General features: G+C 30.8%; 2 protein-coding genes across 2 annotated transcripts; one reads left to right on the top strand and one right to left on the bottom strand.

The window, feature by feature from the left end:
• Positions 1-725: 725 nt before the first annotated feature.
• Positions 726-3,221, top strand: LOC105804217 (annexin Gh1). The gene is made up of 5 exons (XM_012636720.2): positions 726-893; positions 1,574-1,719; positions 1,912-2,130; positions 2,224-2,436; positions 2,737-3,221. The coding sequence occupies exons 1-5, from the start codon at positions 818-820 to the stop codon at positions 3,031-3,033; spliced, it is 951 nt and encodes a 316-aa protein (XP_012492174.1). The 5' UTR covers positions 726-817; the 3' UTR covers positions 3,034-3,221.
• Positions 3,222-17,152: 13,931 nt separating this feature from the next.
• Positions 17,153-17,999, bottom strand: LOC105804219 (uncharacterized). Its single transcript, XM_052624491.1, has one exon. The coding sequence runs from the start codon at positions 17,927-17,929 to the stop codon at positions 17,327-17,329; it is 603 nt and encodes a 200-aa protein (XP_052480451.1). The 5' UTR covers positions 17,930-17,999; the 3' UTR covers positions 17,153-17,326.
• Between the last annotated feature and the right edge of the window lie 2,789 nt (positions 18,000-20,788).

The raw sequence follows: 20,788 nt of genomic DNA, 5'->3' as shown, positions 1-20,788 counted from the left end.
ATGAAAATAAAGAAAAAAGAAAGAAAGTTAAAAGAACATAAAATAAATTGTTTTTGCTCAAAATGTAAAAAAAAAATGGGAACCAATTGTTTAATTTAACTTAAATTTTTGTTTGAAACGATGATTTAACGTGCTATATTAGCTTATCATTACACCGTTAACGACAAATAATGGTTTAGTGACTAAAATGTTACAACACATTAATGTAAATGATTAAAACGTAACATTGCAAACATAAATGACTAAAATATAATTTAAAATAACTATTTTAATAGTTTACCAATAAGTTAATAAATTCTTATATAGTAGTTGTATAGAAATGTTGAGCATACATATGATAAAATTGTAAACAAGTGTCATGTTAAAGAAAAAATAACTTTCTTAAATTTTATTGATGTTGTATACTTTAATACGTTAGATTCATGCTATTCATGTGATGGATACATACATTCTACAATTTAACTCAACGTATTTTAAGTATGTCTCGAATTGGTATTAAACACTTAAATTGAGGATTAGGTTGAAATTAAATGATTATCAGATGTGAACGTTTGAAAACGTGAACCCTCCAACACGCGTACTGCATGATCACAGGTAAACAATAATATCTTGTTCTGTCGTTACGTATCATTGCCTGAAAAGTGATGAAAGTTGAAAAGTATGGCGGAAATTTCCATGTGATTAATACTTTATTTATTGCCATCTATAAATCAAATAAAATTATTTTCTATCCACTATATTAACTACCTTAGGCATTTTTCCTCATCACCATCGTCTGCTATTCTTCACAAAAAAGAAAAGAAAAATTACAGTGAAAATGGCAACCCTTAAAGTTCCAGCTCATGTACCTGCCCCTTCTGAGGATGCTGAGCAACTTCGTAAAGCTTTTGAAGGTCTTTCTTTATCCTTTCTAAAATGGATCTTTGATCCGTCTCTCTTTTTTTCTCTTTTAAAAAGTGAAGATGCTCCCTTTTACTTGATACATGATACATTGCTTTGGATCATGGGTTTTATTTACTTTGACTGATCGGCTTTCTTCTTTCCTGGTTTCATCTTTCATGTTTTATTATCTGTCTTTTGGGTTATGATTTCTGGAAGTAGATGATGTGATTTGATGAGACTAAAGGGTCTTTTTTTTTCTTATTCAAAGGGATCTTTTTTTTTTTTAAATTCTAAGAAACAAGAGAAATTTAACTGAACTCTGATAATGTATTTTCTGATCTGATCTGATAACTGTTGTTTTCTTAAACTGACTGTATTTTATCACCATCTCTGCACTTTGAATGACCATTGTAATTTTGGGGTTACATGGGAAGGGGATTGTTGAACCAAACATTTCTGAATGGATTTTGGGTTGATTTGAAGTAAGGTTAAAAGGGTACTTGGGACTTTGATTATATTCCTAGTTACATCAGATTCACCTTTGCCAAACAAATCATTGGGATCTTGTATAGTAATCTAGCTTTTGTATGCTGCAAGACCATCATTTATGGGTATGAAATAATGTTTAGATTTGTGCTATTTTGGGTGTAAAAATTGATTACTCACATTAATTTTTGCTGGTGTTTTGCAGGATGGGGTACAAATGAGCAATTGATTATCGACATTTTGGCTCACAGGAATGCAGCTCAGCGCAATTTGATTCGTAAAACTTATCGTGAAGCTTATGGGGAAGATCTCCTTAAGTCTTTGGATGAGGAACTTTCAAGTGACTTTGAGGTGAGGTTTTGACATTCCTTTTTCTTAATCTGGTTGATGATATCACAACATTTTACATGACCGAGTTATCTAATATGGAATAAGTATGATGATGTTTGGCTTTGGCGTGCAGTCTTTGTAGTTAACTAGAAAGTGAGATAAGTATGATTATTTTGACTTGGGTTCTTTTGTTCCCCTTATGAAACTCGACAGCGAGCTGTGGTGCTGTTTACTTTGGACCCTGCAGAGCGTGATGCATTTCTGGCTCATGAAGCTACAAAGAGGTTCACATCAAGCCATTGGGTTCTCATGGAAATTGCTTGCACTAGGTCTTCACATGAACTGTTCAATGTGAGGAAGGCGTATCACGATCTTTACAAGAAATCCCTTGAAGAAGATGTTGCACACCATACCAAGGGAGACTACCGCAAGGTTCGGTCTTAAGTTTCTTTGCCATGTGCAATTCGGGTTTTTCCCCCTTTTATTTTTTTCTTTGACTTGTTAACTGATTAAATGCTGGTGCAGCTTTTGGTCCCACTTGTTAGTGCATTCCGATACCAGGGAGAGGAGGTGAACATGACACTGGCAAGGTCGGAGGCAAAGATACTTCGTGAGAAGATATCAGACAAGCAGTACAGTGATGAGGAGGTCATCAGGATTGTAACAACACGGAGTAAGGCACAGTTAAATGCTACTCTGAATCATTACAATACTGCATTTGGGAATGCTATCAACAAGGTATATGTTTTGGTTTTCTTCTGAAATTGCATTAAAATTTAAATTTGTATCATTTATCAGCCTCCTTGCAATAATGTGAAGGCAGGGTTGTTCATCATATCCTTTTAACCCCATAACGGTCTGTGTGGCAGTAAAGGAAACTCCGAAGGAGGACTCTTTTTAACAAGTAGCTGAGTATAAGCATATGCCATGTTCTAATTCAATGTCACTATGTCTATTGGCAGAATAGAGTTGCAAGTTGCAGAGTACAATTATATGGCATATATTAATTCAAACCAATAATGAATTACTGGTTTGCAGGATTTGAAGGCCGACCCTGAAGACGAATTCCTCAAATTGCTGAGAGCTGCAATCAAGTGCTTGACTGTCCCTGAGAAATATTTTGAGAAGGTGCTACGTCAAGCAATCAATAAGCTGGGAACAGATGAATGGGCTCTTACTAGAGTGGTCGCCACTCGGGCGGAGGTAGACATGGTGCGTATTAAGGAGGAATATCAGCGAAGAAACAGTGTGACCCTGGAAAAAGCGATTGCTGGAGATACCTCTGGAGACTATGAGAAAATGCTGCTTGCGTTGATTGGAGCTGGAGACGTCTGAGCTGCTTTCCTATATTGAGTTGTTGGTATGAAAATTTAGTTTGCAATTTGAGGTGTGAGTTATGTTTGTTTGGTTGGGTTGTGTGAACATGGCTTTTGTATGCCGCTGCTTCCGTGTTAGAACGTTCAAAGATGATGTGTTTGTAGATATATTTCCCAATAATACGAGAGATAAGTGTTGCTGCGGTACTTGATTAGTATCAGATATGTTGAGTTAGTCGAACTAATTTTGAAATAAAAAGAAGAAAAAGAACAAGGGATAAAGTGAGCACTTCAAGGAAAAAGAAAGAGATGTGTTATGGTAACAATTTAGGATGGTTGTCAAACGCTACACAATGCGAGTTTTGAAGCATGAACACGGATACGGACAATTGAAAATTTTTATGTATAAATATATAATAATTTTTATTATAAATAAATGGGTGTTTATAAATAATATATAATAAATAATAAAATATGAAGTAATTATAATAATTTATTATTTTATTAAATAAATAAATTTTTATTATTTAAATAAAATAACTTAAATAAATAAAATAGTATGCTCTATCAATTAATGCTGCTTTGTGTTGAGTTGATTATTTGTTTATATCAAATTATAGAATGAAATTTTGAAAATTAAAATATACTCTAAGCAAGATTCTCAGAACTAGACCGGCGGTTGAATTGGTCAGGCCACTGATTCATATGGTTCGATTGAGTAAATCATTGAAAAAAATTTAAAAAATAAAAAGGTAGTTCAATCAGCTTTTAAGTTTGGTCCAACTGGTCCGTACTAGTTTGTGAGTCAATTGGTCTAATGCCACTTTTTGAATTGATACTCGACCGGTTCAAACAACCATGACTCTAAATCTTCACACTTTGTACAATTGTAATTTAGGCATCCTATTTTTATTTTCAAGAATTTAGTTCTCTAATTTTTAAATTTACTTTCAAATTATATATAACCACGTAACATGTTATTGAAAAGTTAATGGTATTAATTATTTGAACTAATTAATTATATTATAAAAATATTAAATTAATTAATAACATTATAAGAATATAAATACAAAATTATGTTAGAAATTAAAGTATAATGATTAAATTTTAAATCTAAACATATTAGAAGGACCAAAATCAAAAAATTAACCACTTTTGTAAAATGTAACAAAAAAAAGTAGCATGGTGAATGTGTACCATGTGTCCGCATGAGAAAGATCTTTTGGATCTTACTTCAATATATAGGTATAGGCCCATAAATCACACCATATTTATGATTTTTTCCTACCCTATATTCTATTTCCCCTTCGCTCTTTGGTCCGTCTCTCTTTTTTATTTTTTGCTCTTCTTCCTACAACCTTAACCGTTAGATTTAAAAAATTGAAACAATGTTGAGGATTTTTTTTTTCTTCAATGGATCCAAAAGTTGTGTAGAGTTGATCTTGGATGGATGTTGTATACTTTAAGAGTCATTGAGATTTGATTTTGAAAATGAATTTAAAGATGTACTTATTAAGAGAATTGATCCAAGAGATTTAGACACTTGATCTAAGTTAATAAAGTTCGTTTCAGACAACATCGAAACTTGATATTGAAGAATGAATATTTAATTTATTTGTGGTTATACAACCAGATTGGAAGAGCCTAGTTTGTATTTGTTGAATAATATAAGAGAACAACTTTTGAGAGTTTTTTTATATTTTTTTTTACATTATTCAAATCCTTCTTCGAGTTTTGAGGGGAGTTTTAGTTTATCCGAGCAACCTCTACAAACATGGTGAAAATGTTGGATTGAGATAGATTGTTGTCAAATAACCAAATTAATGTTAATTGAATTAAGAAAGGAGGTCTCATCATGGATTGACCTTTACCTAAGTTAGTTGATCCAAAAATTTGAGTCATCTTAGAACTTAGTATTTTTTTCTTTTGGATCCGGCCCCTTTCCTAGTGGTGAAACTTTTGATGGTGAACTAGATATGATACCAATTTTATTTTTATTTTTTATTTTTGCAAATTGTTCTAAATGAATAGGAAAAGGAAGAAAAGTTTAGACAATTCGATTTATAGTGATTTAACTCCAATTGCCTACATCCATTACTTTGGTATACCTCAACTACGGATTTTACCAATTCACTATACTTTTTCATGAGGCTAAGATAGAACCTTCCCCTAGTTTTTATGACTTAATTATAACCCCCTAGTTTTGACAAGGTTCAACTAAAAGTTTTTACAATTCACTTAAGGTTTTATTCCTCAAAAACCTTAAGTAGCTTTTCGCAATACAAAGAAAGATGTAAACAATAAAGAACCTTGGAGTGTGTTTACAAGTGTTAAGCTCTCTCAAAGAATGAATGTGAGAATAATAATAAGATTTAGCAATAAGCACCTCAGAGATATGTACAAGAGAAAATGAAGAAATAAAGAATTTGAAGCTTTTCTCTTGATTCCTTAGCTTGAATGTTCTTCTCTAGTGTCTTCAAGTGTTCTTGACTTACATATATGCCCTCTAGCTTATTTTTGGATGTTTGGAGCCGTTGGAAGAATTTATCTCGAGCATTTAATGCAGCTTGCAAGGTCAAGTATCGAGACTTGAATGAAAAATAGCCTTTAGAAGTTTTGAAATCTCTAGACTTAGACCAATAAATCTCGAGATTGTATTGCTCTCATTTAGTCTGTGCTTATTGTTTTCATAAAACTCGAGACTAAGGTGGTAAGTCTCAATACTTGAGCTAGAAAATTCATTTTAAAATTTAGAAACTATTTGAAGGGTGTTGGAGTTATTAAAAAATAGTTGTAAATTACTTAAGTTATTTGAAAATAATATTTTTTTGGTGAAATTGAAAATTATATTTTTAAGTTTTAAATACTTGAAAATAAATTAACCATATTTGATTGAGAAAATTTTGAAATTAATTTTATTATATCAGAATATTTGAAAATCAAAGAAGACAGAAACATGCACTCTAATATAGCTCAACTCGATAAATGAAGGAAGAACAAACAGCTTGCATGAAAGAAGGTTGGTAAATGTAGAAATTTACTCCAGTAATTCTTCATAAAAATTCTCTATAATTTGATGAATATATCTTTCCAAAAATCTCATCATCCAAGTAAAAGAATAATTAATAAAGGAAAGAGAGAATATCTCCAGAGATTATTCTAGCTTCTTATTATAAAAAGCCTTAATTTGCTGTATAAAAACATGACAATAAATATACAAATAGAAAATAACCAATACTCAAAAATATGAAAATTGATTCAATCAAGATGCAAACATCTCCTAGAAACCAAGTTCCAACATACTTTTTTTTTCTCCAAAGTAACATTTTCTTTTTCAAAAAAATTGAATTACTATAATGAATTATGCAAAATGTTTTATGAATTAAATAATTATGTAAAACACGACATACCACGAAAAATGCACTCACACATGTGTCAAAATATATAAAAATAAATTATGAATCCGTAAAAATATAAATATAAATATAATAAAAATAAATACATTTATAAAAAATGCATGAGAAAATATGGTAAGGAGAGATAATCTAGTTGTATCAAATTAGTCTAGAAAAAAGAAGAGAAATAGTATAGACTTTAAAGTTGATTACCTTAATTAACCAAAAATAATAATTTATGCCCATTTACTATTTAACCAATGCTTTAATATTTCAAAATGAGGAATATCCTTGCTCGGATAGCTTTTAAATTAGGTTATACATTTATTGTATGATTTTTTTATCAATTATTATCTCATGATTAATTATATTAATTACGGGTAAGATAAATATTATTGATTATTTTATTAATTTAAATTAATTAGAAATAAAATACTTTTTAAAGAATATGATATCTTTAAGATAAATAATCTTTAACCAATTTCATTAAAATAAGAATATTATTAAAAAATTAAATTTTAGTAAATAATAAATACTATAGTAGAAATAATAGTTACATCTATAAATGAATAAAAACAAAACACTTATTAATTGATAATTTGTTAGGTTATTATTATAGGATATTATCTTTTAGTAATTTTATTATTGATGAAATATTATTATAGTATATTATTATGGAATGTTATCTTTTAGCCATTTAATTTCTACATAAGTACTACTATATATATATATATATATATATATATATATATATATATACTCTCGAGGTCTATCAATAAAATTCAAGAGATTACCATATTCTTGTCATGGCATCTAAGTAAGGTTTTTGACACAAAATTTTTTTTCTTTCATCATTCTAAATGGCTGGCGGTGAGACTTCTCCTCCTCCATCACCACCATCTAAAATTGAACCTAACTCTCCATTTTTCTTGGGTCCTCAAGATCGACCTAGTGACTTTATTACTCATATTCGATTAAAGCTCAACAATTTCGTTGATTGAGCTTATGTTGTTCGTGTCACTCTATCTTCTCGGTGCAAATTTGGATTTCTTAATGATACCATTACAGATCTTGTTCCCTTTTGCTCAAAGGATGATTGGGTTATCATCCATTGTATGCTTGTGTCCTGGATTCTCAATACTAACGATCCGAAGGTAAGTTCGATGCTTTCCAATTATGATTATGCAAAATTTTGTTGGATGATTTACATGAACGTTTTTCCGTTGTCAATGGTCCATGTATTCAACAATTAAAAGCAAATATTTGTCGTTGTGAGCAAAACAAGACTATGAGTGTTGTAGTTTATTCTAGTAAATTAAAGATTTTTTGGGATGAATTAAATGATCATGAACCTTTAATTTGTTGCAAGTGTGAACGATGTTTATTCAAATCAAGGAAGGCGCATGAAAAACGTCGTGATCATGATTGACTTCATCAATTTCTTCTTGGTCTCTATTCTGATTATTATGTCCAGATTAGGTCTACACTGCTTTCCTGAGATCCTTTTGCCTTCCTTGAATCAGGCATTCCGGAAAATTACTCAGGAGGAACTCGTCCAAGACATTACACAAGTCAAGGAAGACAAACCCAAAATTCTAAGCTTTGCGGTGCGCATGAAGGGTTGTAACCAAGGCTAGGTTGATCGTATTGATAAGTTGACCTTATTGTGCACTCATTGCCATCGCAAAGGGGCATGAGGTAGCTACCTTTTTTGACTTACATGGCAACTTGGATTGGTGGCTTGAGAAGTATGGGAAGTCGGAGATGAAAAGTGATAGTTGCAATGGCAAGACAAGTGCCGCATCTTCCACACAGCAAGTTTCTCATGGAAAAGGCAGTGTGCGAGCCAATGTTACTGTCGTAGATACCAACCATGGAACAACATAAACGCAGAACATAGTAGAGGTAGCGTAAGTGTCAGAGGGAGTGACACTTCTCGGTTTTACCACTGAGCAATGGTAGTCTCTTCTGGTGGTGTTTAGTAATAAACAGTTAACTTCCACTCGATTAAATAGTAAGTCAAAGAATAATTGGATTATTGATACGGGGTGTTCAAATCATGTTACAAGTGATCTTATGTGTTAAACGAATTTGAGAGATGTTGTAGCATGTTCTGTAGGACTCCTTAATGACCAAACAGTGGTGGCTACCAAAGAAGGAATGGTTAAATTAACGGATAAAATTCACTTAAAACGCGTTCTTTACGTTCCTAAATTAAACTGCAATTTAATTTTGGTTAATTTAACGGACAAAATAATTCTTGTGTTGTTTAGGTATATCTATTAGTTAATAAAAAAAGGTTTTCAAAGTTTTCATGTCATTTATTGCTATGGTTGATCGCTAATTTTCTCAAAAAATAAAGTTTGTTAGAAGTAATAATGGGACAAAATTTAATTGTTTCTAGAATTATTTTCTTGCAAATGACATTATTCTTCAAACATCTTTTGTTGGTACTCCTCAACAAAATGGGAGAGTGAAAAGGAAACATCAACATATTTTAAATGTAGCTCATGCTTTGCATTTCCAAAGAAATTTGTCCATATCTTTTTTGGGGGAGTGTGTGTTGGTTGCTTCTCATCTCATTAATCGAACTCCTTCACCTCTTCTTCATAATAAAACATCCTATGAAATGTTGTTTGGTAGCCCTCCTTTGTTTGATGATCTTTATGTGTTTGGTTGCTTATGTTTTGCTCATAATCAACGTTCTAAGGGTGATAACTTTGCTAGTCGAAGTCGAAAGTGTGTTTTTGTTTGGTACCCTTTTGGCAAAAAAGGATTGATATTTATATAATTTGGATTCTAAGAAGTTTTTTGTGTCCCGTGATGTAAAATTTTTTGAGGATATTTTTTCCGTATTTGGATGAGAATGCTGCAACCATTGAGCCTGACAATGTTGCCTTGCCATATGGGAGCGTGGACGCAATTTTTAATACATATCTTGGTGAGTTATAAGTGTTTCAACCTATGGTAGTTCCTCTACTTGCTACTCTGCAGCCTGTGAGTTTGCCACCTGTGAGTTCTCCGACACCGTGGTACCTTCTTCTTCCTCCAATGACACGGTGGTACAAAGGGGCTTTGGGCAATGATGCGCTTGAATTGTGACGAGGGCATAGAAAGAAATTTCCTTTTGTGAAGCTTCAGGATTTTTTCACTCATACCGTCATAAATAAAAGTCCATCTCTCGCCTCACCTACTTCAGAGCCGTCTTCAGGTACTCCATTTCATATAGCGTATTATGTTAATTGTAAAAAAATTATTATGAAACACCAAAATTTTCTTGCAATTATTATTACAGGGGTTGAGCCACAATCTTATAAAGAGGTTGTGAAGGATGCAACATGACATGAAGCTATGCAAAAGGAGATTTATGCTCTGGAGGATAATGACACTTAGCCTATGGAAATACTTCCTCGTGGAAAGAAAGCACTGGGTAGTAAGTGGATGTACAAGATTAAATATAACTTCGATGAAAGTATTGAAAGACTTAAAGCTTGTCTCGTTGTTTCACACATCAAATTTCAATGTATTTCACTTCTATTATTTCATCCACATATTTTCTCAACTTTAACAATTTAGTCCTTTTCATCATAAAAATTTCATATCTTCCCACAATTTCACATTTACAATACTTTATGCATATTTCATCATCTCATAACACATTCATTAAACTTTTATCATAATTTCTTTATTAACATATTAAATTGTTTCACACTTAAACTTTTGTACAATTTTCAATTTAGTCCCTATTGCCATGTAATTTATTTTTCACCATATAATCACTTTAATCAAATAATTCATTATAATATCTTATTTCACATGAAAATTTTCATGCATATCACTTCTCTTATTTCAATTATAAATTTCACAAAGTTTATAATTTAATCATTAACATCCTGAAGATTCATTATTTACTATAATTTCACTTAATATCACTTCGTAATCAATTAACTACTTATCATAAATCTCAAATGTATGTTTTTTATTGAAAAAACTTTTATGAAATATTTTCAGAAATCGCCAAACAATGTAAAATATATTACAGATTTATCCAAACACTAGAAAATATTAGCTTTTTCAAAAAAGTAGGTCATTTTGCAGAAATTATTTTTCGTAAGCCATTTTTAATGAAACAAACCGAGCCTAAGTATAGATAATATAGTGATAAACCGTCATATTAGTAAATAATGAATAATATAATAAATTTTCATGTCAAGTTTCTTAACCTAGTGGTAAGAGTAGCATGAGAGTTTGGGTTCAATCCAAGCAATCCTATTTTCCTCCTTCAATTATAAAAAAATTTATAATCAATTAATTAAGGATAAAATAAATTTTGTACTCTTAAAATATATTATTTCTAAGTTTTTTTTGAAATAATTTCTATGTTTTGAAATAAGGCTAGCTTAGTAAGCTAACTTATACCAAGTCTTCAAATTGTAATAAAAGAGTTAATTGCACCAATTATCCCTAAATTATGATCTTCATTTTAAATTAGTTCTCAACTTTAAAATATTCTAATTACATTTTCAATCTATCAATGTTATATTAATAAGGTCCTTTCGTTACTAAAACCATTAATTTAATCATTAACGAGATATCACATCTTATGTGAAATAATTTAAAATAAAAATTTTAAAGAAAATGAATATTGTAAGAATGAATGTTATTAAAAATCTTGGCTTTGAGGTTTTCAAGCTTTTACAAACTATCATTCACTCTCTATCTTTTTCAGTTTTATTTTAATTTTAGTTTTAATTTTTTAAAATTATGTGACAATATTCTACTTTTCTTTAAAACTTCCCTTTTATCTTATGTCATACAAGATTTTATTTGTCATTTAATGGTCAAAATAATGGTTTTAGTAATGGAAGGACCTTATTGATATAGCATCAATAGTTAAAGAATGTAATTAAAATACAAGAGTATACCTTAGATCCGAGTTGATTTGACGATCAATATAGGAGATCTGAGACGAAGCTGTTTGGATTTTGGTTTCCAAATTCGTGATAATCAAAGTTGTTTCATGAAAAAAAAATGAACTGTAAAAGAGAAGGGAATGGAAGCTTTTGATTGTTGTAATCGGTGCAAGTAGAGAAATTCATACAACAATAATTTTAACATTTCAATGATTTAAATAAAAACTTCCAAATAGTTCAGTAACCATTTTGTAACTTTTTGAATTTAGGTGAGCAAAACGTAAACTTACTAATAGTTTAATGACGTTAGGTGTAGTTTACTTTTTTTTAAGGTATAACTTATAACTATATTATATCAACAGTTATTTTCATACCAATTATTATAAGTAATGAATTTTATTATATTAAAATATATTGAAAAATATTTATTTATTATGTTTTATTAACTTTGAAGTGCTTATTAACTTTTTTAAAATTTTTTGGTACATTTAACTTTTCTTTATTCTTAATCCTTAGTTAATTTTATTAAATTAAAATGTAACACCCTATACTCGGTTCGACTGTCGAGCCCGAATATTAGGATGTCACACCCCTGTCATACATCAAACTCATAGTAATTTGTCACGTTATTAATAAATTATTCTTTTTAATAAGCATTCGCATGAATTTTAAGTCCAACATACATCAATCAACATTAAAACATGCTCAACATACTTCAATGGTACTAATATTAACAAATATACGTGCTTTTGAACCACTTAAAAAAAATTCCTAAATAGTACGTAGGTATCGATACTGTAGCATAGGTATCGATATTTCTCTTAAGGGGTATCGATACTGATTGGAAAATCAATACCGAATCAGCATTCTGTTTCCCATTTAAAAATCAAAACACAAGAAAATATCGGTACATTTCAAAAAGTATTAGTTTTATTACCCCGCGTATCAATACTCGTGATAAGGTATCGATACCAAAAATACTGACTTCTTGCACATTGAGATATCACAGAGGTATCGTTTTTAAAACCTGAATATCGATATCTCTGCTCCAAACCACAAAAATAAGCAGTTTAAAGCAATCACTCCAATCTAACTTAAGTACATTCAACAGGCAACTTATACCACATTAAACAGTCGTCAAAACGGCTATAATATTAGTTCAAAACACCGAAAATATGTCTGAACAAGAATCAACATATCAAGATCCAAGTCCTTAAATCTAAAGCAAATAAATCATGGAAACATCTTAAATATCATGGAAAAACCCAACAAAAAGTCTACCACATTGCCTTTATTTCCCATAACAAAAACGAATAATTAAACACCTATGAGATAATGCGAAAGTCTGGCTTGGTTCACTCCCTCGGAACCACACTGCTCACACCAGAACCCAACTAATCTGTAATGATTTAAAAAGAGTGGGTGAGCTTTACAAGCTCATTAAAGGATCATAATAGCCATCAGCATGCATTATCGAAACAACCATTTAGCACAATTACAACATTTCATACTTTAGTACCATATTATCTATTGATTTGTTTAGATAACAATCACATATCATTTAAGCATATATCATAACACTCATAAACACATTTATAGATAATTTGGCACTTGAGATAAGAAACGTAAATGTGGGCTTTATCACCACTCATCGGATACACGGATCTCCAACACACCAAAATACTCATAGAGTCAAATATATCCCCAGAAGTGAAGCATAAAGCTAACACTCTCCAACACACCAAACATGTCTTGTTGAATGGAGCTTAGCTCACATTCCCTTATCTCTTCAACCTATCCCAAGGCCTCAATGCCCCAAAACACAATACATATAGGTGAGTACTCACAATCCTATGGCATGCCAACTATATCCAATGGTCTCAAAGATCACAAGGCCAAAATATTCGTTATTAAAACACACATTAACTTATCGTTCACTGCACTTATTCACTGCAAATAGCACATTACAAACACAACATTATTTCTATCATTTAACATGTAAATATGCCTACATTTACACTTTAACAACGATAATCATGAACACAAAACACATTCCTTAGCATCTCGTCTCAGTTCACATTTTCACAATCACAATAGCACATATTTCACAAATTAAATCAAGAGTACAAGAAATCTTACACTCAAAATTTAGAATAGGGGTTTAGGCTACTTCTAAATTCCCAATTAATGCAATGAATTGTGTCCACAAGCAGCGATTCCAAACACTTACCAATTATGCTTTCGTCGAAATGCCGAAAGCTCAAACTAGCCTTTCCTTAACTTGTGGAAAGTCCTAACGAGTTCGAAGCTTCAACACAACAAATCACACAATAATACAATCAACAATTAGCTAAGGACTCAAGTAACTAAAACCTTTGACATAGCAAACTTAAATTTCAAATATCTTGGTCTATACTTAATCGTTTTGCCTAAAACGAATTTCATTCATCTAATTATTCACCTACGATAGGTTCTCAACCTTTAAACTACACAAAACTACCCAAAACATGGTATCAGAATTTTCGACATGTTTATGGCAATTTTCATAAAAATCCATTAAAATGGTAGAAATCTTTAACACAACTTCAAAGCAAGTTTAGAAACCTTCTAATTACATCATAACTAATTTAAAAACATTTTGAAACCACATTTTAACCCCAAATTCTAAAATTCACCATTAACGACACAATTTTTGAATTTTATTTAAAACATGCAATTTAATGGCTAAAACTAGATAACATTAAAAATTAATGGGTAGACGAATGGTTACCTTTGATGGAAGAAAACTGAGCTTTTGATCGTGTTAAGTATGACTCCTATTTCAGTCAAATTTGAGAAATAATCTTCTAGTTAAACTCTGTTTATTTGTTTCAATCATACACTGATTAGTTTAGATTATTTTATTATTATTTGACATATGAATTTAGCCTATAAATAGGCACTTTTACAACCTTAGAAAATACACCCATTAGATATTAGAACTCATAACACATTTAGAGAATTTTGTGTTTACGTTTTGAGGGTTATTTGTTTTCGGGTTTTCGGGGTTTAGTTTTTATCTCCATCTTTTTTTTATACTCTTCATTTCTTTTGCCATTATAGTAAAATTATTTTTTTCCCGTGGTTTTTATCCTCTTTGGAGGAGTTTTTCCACGTTAAATTTGTGTTCAATTTCTCAATTTCTTCTGTTATTTTTACTTGTTTATTACTTAATCGGGTCAATCTCTAATAAGTGGTATCAGAGCTAGTTCAATTTTCATAAATCAGCCCATTCAGATATGGCAGCAATAAGGTTTGAAATTGAGAAGTTCAATGGTTAGACAAATTTCAATCTGTGGCAAGTTTGGATGATGACAATTCTAGTTCAATCCGGTTTGAAAAAGGTTGTTACTGGAAAAAAGCCTTAGAATCTAAATAAAACAGAATGGGAAGAGCTTGATGAAAAGACTTTGTCTGCAATCTAGTTGTGCCTCGCGAATATGGTATTGTAGGAGGTATTGATGGAGAAGACCTCATCTACCTTGTGGAAAAGGTTAGAAACTCTTTATGCAACTAAGTCTCTGGCTAACTGTTTAGTGTTGAAACAACGTCTATTTACGTTTTGCATGAACGAATGTGAGCTTCTTAGAGGTCACATCAGTCAATTCATTACTCTTTTAAATGATTTAAAGAACGTTGATATTCATATTGATGATGAAGATCAAGCTATGCTATTATTGTACTATTTACCCCATTTATACAAGTCTTTCAGGGAGAATTTTGTGTTTACATTTTGAGGGTTCTTTGTTTTCGGGTTTTCGGAGTTTAGTTTTTATCTCCATCTTTTTTCGGACTCTTCGTTTCTTTTGCCATTATAGTAAAATTATTTTTGCCAGTGGTTTTTGATCCTCTTTGGAGGAGTTTTTCCACGTTAAATTTGTGTGTTCAATTTCTCAATTTCTTCTACTATTTTTACTTGTTCCTTGCTTAATCGGGTCAATCTCTAACATATCAAAAATTTGAAAACCCAAAAAACCCACAAACTTGACAATGGAGAAATCTATGGTGTTTTGGGTGTTTTTCTTGGAATACTATAGAGGTTTAATGTTGGGAGAATGAAAAAAATCAATGGAATTAGGATTTGAAAACAAAATCGAATGGGAGAGGCTTGGGCGAGCAAGGGACGACACAACAAGATGAAGAGAAACCATCGTGAAAATAAAACTATAGATGGGGTATATTAGGTTGATTTCAAAATTTGGTTTAACTGCTTCATAAACACAATAATTTAGTCCCTTTTACAAATCAGTCCTTATTTCAAAATTGAAAGTCTTTTGAACATCATTTTCAAAAATTGATTTAATTTTCAAAATGTCATAGACAAAAACATTTATGAATACCATACTAACGAAATTCCCGAGCTCACTAAAGCTAAAATCTTTAAAATACTCCTAAAACTCCTACGCCTAATTTTGGAGTGTGACATAAAAATACTCTTTATTTATAAATTTATTATAATTTGAATAATTTATAGTATTAATGAAATATTATTTAATCTTTATTTATCATTTTTAACTTTGGTGTCTTTGTTAATTTAAAATTTTTAACTAATGTATTTTTATGTTTCAAAATTTATTTTATTTTAATTACTATCAAATTACTTATTAAATTATTTTTAATTAATATTTGATTAATTTATGTAATAAATAAATTCTTATTAGAAAACAATGTCAATAAAATAATGCTACTAGAAATGAGACTAAAAAGAGTCTAATTGACTATTTTGGACCATTAAAGAAGAAGAAGAAATGTAACAAATACGGTAATTTTTATTTTAAAAAAAGGTTTTAATGATTTGTTTACTAAATTATCAGATGACTTTATAGATTAGGCAAAGTAATTGAAAATTGAAGGGTTATAATATGGTGTTTTCACAAAACATAAGATAATGTTTGAGGTAAAATTAAACATAAGTTTTCTTTTAACAATTATGATAATATCTCTCAATTCATAAATAAGAAGATACCGAGTTTCAACATATTCAAACCCACGTCTTTTTCCATTGGCAACAATGACCATACCAATTAAGTTAAGACTCAATCAACCATTTTATATTATAAATGAAAGGTAATAAAATATCCGTATTTCATAAATTATGTATTATTGAGTATATATTCTATCAAGTGCAAGGCATATGTTTTGAAAATCAATCCAAGTTATAACTTTACATGTTAAATTTAAATAAATTTATTCTTTATTTATCAATATCATATATATAAAATAAACATTTTAATGCAATTAAGCATAAAATGTCACACCGTTTCTCCCAAGGCAAACCAAGTTTAAGTATAACATACGTTAAAAACTTTAAAAGAAGGTTTAAAAGGAGTGCCATGAAAGTTCACATTTTTTGGGTAAACTAGTAGTATTCATACTCATATTAGAAGCACTGATGCAAGCAGCAAGCTATATATAATGTAAAATATATTATATGAATATATATTTACACAGTAAAGTAGGGAAAAAGAATTAATCTGATTTAAGTTATGACCATTCTAAAATTTTAGTTTTAAATATCAATTAAATTTAATCTATTCTTTAATTTTAATTAAATTATTTAAAACTTGAAAAATATAAAATTAGAACATTCATTGGAGGGTTGAGAGCAAATCCTGTGTTAGCAGTATGTTAATTTCTTTTAAAGTCGTGAAATTTTTGGAGTGTTGAGCTTTAATTGTTTGTTGTTTATGAGATTTTAGTTTAGATGTGTTGTATGTATTGTTACTGAGAATTAAATGTAATAACAATTTTTCTAGTTTGCGATACAAAATTCATTAAAATAAATGAAAGCTTTGGCGAAAAAATGAATATCAATAAGGAAAGAAAAAAACTAAAGTAGGGAGTAGGGGAATGGAATCTCTCTCTACATTGTTAATTAAAAGAAAAAGAATCTCTCAACAACAAGTTAAACATTGTTTTTAATTGGATTTTTCTTTTTCTGACTTTGCTGAGAACTGGTTTGCGGCTAAAGTGCTTCCATAGCCGCCGCTAGTGCAAATATTTCATAATCTGCACAGCTGCAGCACCCTCCACCAACATCTTTGCATCCACATCCATCCCAGCTGTTCTTCTTCTTCTTCTTCTCTTTTTCCACAATTGCTGGACCTTGAACTAATTTCATTGATATTTGTAATGAAGGAGGCTTAAGACTTTCAAGAACACGATCATTCACTGACATGGTAACCCAGTACTTCTCAATCTCCATGTTTGGTGATTCTAAAACAGCCTTCCATGGTATTTCAGCTCTTCCCAAAAGCTTTGACTTCCCCATCTTTCCAAGAACTGGCATCACTTTGCTCCTGCAACGGAGCTCAAAAACTAGGGTTTGTTGCTTCAGGCCATTGATAGATTCTTGGGTTCCCGAGCATTCCAAGGAGAAGGATTCATTCCAAATGGGGTCCAACTTTGAGGAGATCTCATGGCTGTCTACTTGAACTCTCTTGTTGCTTCCTGAAAAAAGATAGTATCTCACAAAAAGATTTCCAGGGTACTTTGGCTCTATGTTTCTGGCTTGCAAGACTTTTAGTTCACAACAAAGAGAGGGAATAAGGAAATGAAGGATACCCATTGAGAAAAAAGATTTCTTTGCTGATTACAATAATGGATTTTTGGTGAGGATTTCTTTGTGTTGATGAGTTGAGATTGAGAGTTTATATATATAAGGAGGCCATTGCATGTAAAGATAATGGAAGGAAAGTGGCAGTGTCCACTCAGAGGCTTAATGTAGTTTTTAGTGCAAGAAAGTGAATTGTCCACTAAAACAATTATTATATAGTTAGGAAATCCTATGTAGGCATTTATAATATGAAGTGAAAGATCCCAAGAGATTCTGTAGATAGCATTTTTTAATTAGAAAAGGTCCTTTATTAACCTCGAAGGGCTGGAAAATCATAATTTGACCCCCGCAAAAGTAAATTGCAACGATTCCATTGGACTTGTAGTTGCTAGTATGATATTTTTTTAAATCTTTTTGCTTTTGATTAAATCTCAAAATCATAGATAAGACTGGATAGATATGTAGGATTTGAGTAGATACGCTGTAATCTGTGTTGGTCAATTTTAAACCAGTAGCTTTTGGTGGGCACAAAGCAAGCAAATAGAACAAATTAATAACACAATTGGGTGCGAAATCTTAGCCAAATCTAATTTGTTTGTACTAAAAGAAGGCTTCACATCCAAAAGGTGTTTCTGCTTTATTGGGTGCGGAATTTTGATGAGGAAAATCTCGAACACATTAATGGAATACGAATAACAACTCGAACAGAAAAACAAAGTAATAGGACAAGACTACAAGGCGTGTATCAAGCCACTATTTTTAAAGTTATATTCGCCCTCACCTATACTTGGTGTGCAAATGAGTTTCAAGCAAACGAATGTCGAGGATACAATGAAGCCTGGTGACTATTTACGGTTTGCACAGATGAAAATAATCCACTAAGCATTGAGCAGAGTATAACAAGAAAATTAATTTCTATAAAGAACAATCTAATAATAGTAGAAGATGGAGGAATGATAGAAATAACTTTTTGAGAATTTTTTGGGTATGTTTTTTAAATGAAATCCCAGTCCTATTTATATGAACTCTCATGTCTCTTCATAGAGACATAACTTTCAAGGTGTCTTTTCTGAATAATCATATTGTTAAAAGAGACATAATTATTCAACTAATATCGATGATTAATCAAGTAATATTTTTGTATAGTTATAATTCTTTGTAAAAAAATCAAGTGATATAACTCTTGATCAATAACCAAAACATATTACACCCTTTCATTTATAGTTATTGGAACACTATAAATATTTGAAAATGTTCCAACAATCAACACTTATTTTTAAAATATTTTAGATTTTGATAATCTTGTAAATCAATTTGCATAAATGAATGTGTCTTACGATTGAACCTTTACTTAGTGAAAACATGTTAAAGTTAATTGAAATTACATGGCAGACTAAGCTTTGAACCAACTATTCTATTTGATTAACCAAACACATCTCACATAATAATTTCAACACCGGTCAATGCATGGTATCTAGGGACACTATTATGGCAACGTGTTTGTGTTCTCTTTTCATGAGTGTTGTTAGAGCCAAGCCCTTGAGCTCCTAGAAGAGGCCATACTTCACACTCACATAGGTAGATCCCATCAAGAGTGTTCCCATAATTATAAAACTCTAACATATTTGTGTTATGAGTCTATTAAGAGTACATTACTCATCCTTCCCTATCATTACCGGTACCTAACAATTTAATCTTAGGATGAATTTATTTATAGTACTAGCAGTCACATACTAATGATGTACTTTGTCTCATTAAACTCAAGACTTGGCGTTGTACCAAGCGTTAAGTCAAGTTTCCATCATGGATGACTCTAATTAATGGGCTTGAGTCCCATTCCTTTCGAGGTCTTGTTGACTATATCTTTAGCAAGACTTTTTGTAAAAGAATACGCCAAGTTTTCACTTAACCTCACATAATTAATAGTGATCATTTTTTCAGAGATTAATCGTTGGACATAACTATGTCAATCCAATGTGTCTAGACTTTCCATTATGTACTTGGCTATATACCTTTGTTAGAGTAGGCTCACTATCACAACAGATAGAAATAGGTGAAATTGGTTTAGGCCATAGAGGTGCACCATAAAGCAAATTTCTTAACCATTCCGCTTTTTTAGATGCAACAACTAATGCAATAATTTCAGCTATCATTATGGAATCAATAATACATGTTTGTTTCTTGGAACCCAAAGAAATGACACATCCACCAAGAATGAAGATCCAAGCACTAGTAGAAGCATGATCTTCAAAACTTGTAATCCAACTAGCATCCAAATACCCTTCTAAAACTGAAGGATATCCGTTATTAGCAAAACTTATAGTTAATAATTTTCTTTAAGTACCCAAGTATTCTATTCAAAGCTTGCCAATGCAAACTACTTGGATTACTTGTGTACCTACTCGATTTCCCAACAACATATTCAACATTTGGTCTTGTTCAAGTTATTATGTACATGAGACAACCACTTAGACTTGCATATTTCAATTAATCAATTTTCCTACTAGCATTAGATACTAATTTTATTTAAGGATCCATGGGTGTAGATGTTGGTATACAATTGAAAAGATCAAACTTTTTAAGCACATTTTCAATGTAATGTGATTGTGATAAAGCTATAGTGCTTTTCTCTTGGATTATTTTAATCCCAATAATAACATCTATTATGCCCATATCCTTCATAGCAAAGTTGTTTGACAAAAGTTTCTTTGTGTTTTCTATTTATTCCAAATCAGTGCCAAATATGAGCATGTCATCTACATATAAACAAATTATGTCACCTTTTCTATTTTCAAATTTTCTATTTATGCACTTATCCGAATCATTTATTTTATAGCAATTAGCTAGAATAACCTTGTCAAATTTTTGGTA

This window comes from Gossypium raimondii, chromosome 11 (assembly GCF_025698545.1).
Source record: "Gossypium raimondii isolate GPD5lz chromosome 11, ASM2569854v1, whole genome shotgun sequence".
Lineage (NCBI taxonomy): Eukaryota > Viridiplantae > Streptophyta > Magnoliopsida > Malvales > Malvaceae > Gossypium > Gossypium raimondii.
The sequence above is the reverse complement of the archived record's forward strand: the minus strand, read 5'-3'. Positions and strand labels throughout refer to the sequence as shown.

Bases quoted from the DNA above. Each gene is read 5' to 3' on its own strand.
- LOC105804217 (XM_012636720.2), top strand. From the start codon at position 818: ATGGCAACCCTTAAAGTTCCAGCTCATGTACCTGCCCCTTCTGAGGAT. The intron at 894-1,573 runs GTCTTTCTTTAT...GGTGTTTTGCAG, and splicing joins ACTTCGTAAAGCTTTTGAAG to GATGGGGTACAAATGAGCAA. The intron at 2,131-2,223 runs GTTCGGTCTTAA...ATGCTGGTGCAG, and splicing joins CCAAGGGAGACTACCGCAAG to CTTTTGGTCCCACTTGTTAG.
- LOC105804219 (XM_052624491.1), bottom strand. From the start codon at position 17,929: ATGGGTATCCTTCATTTCCTTATTCCCTCTCTTTGTTGTGAACTAAAA.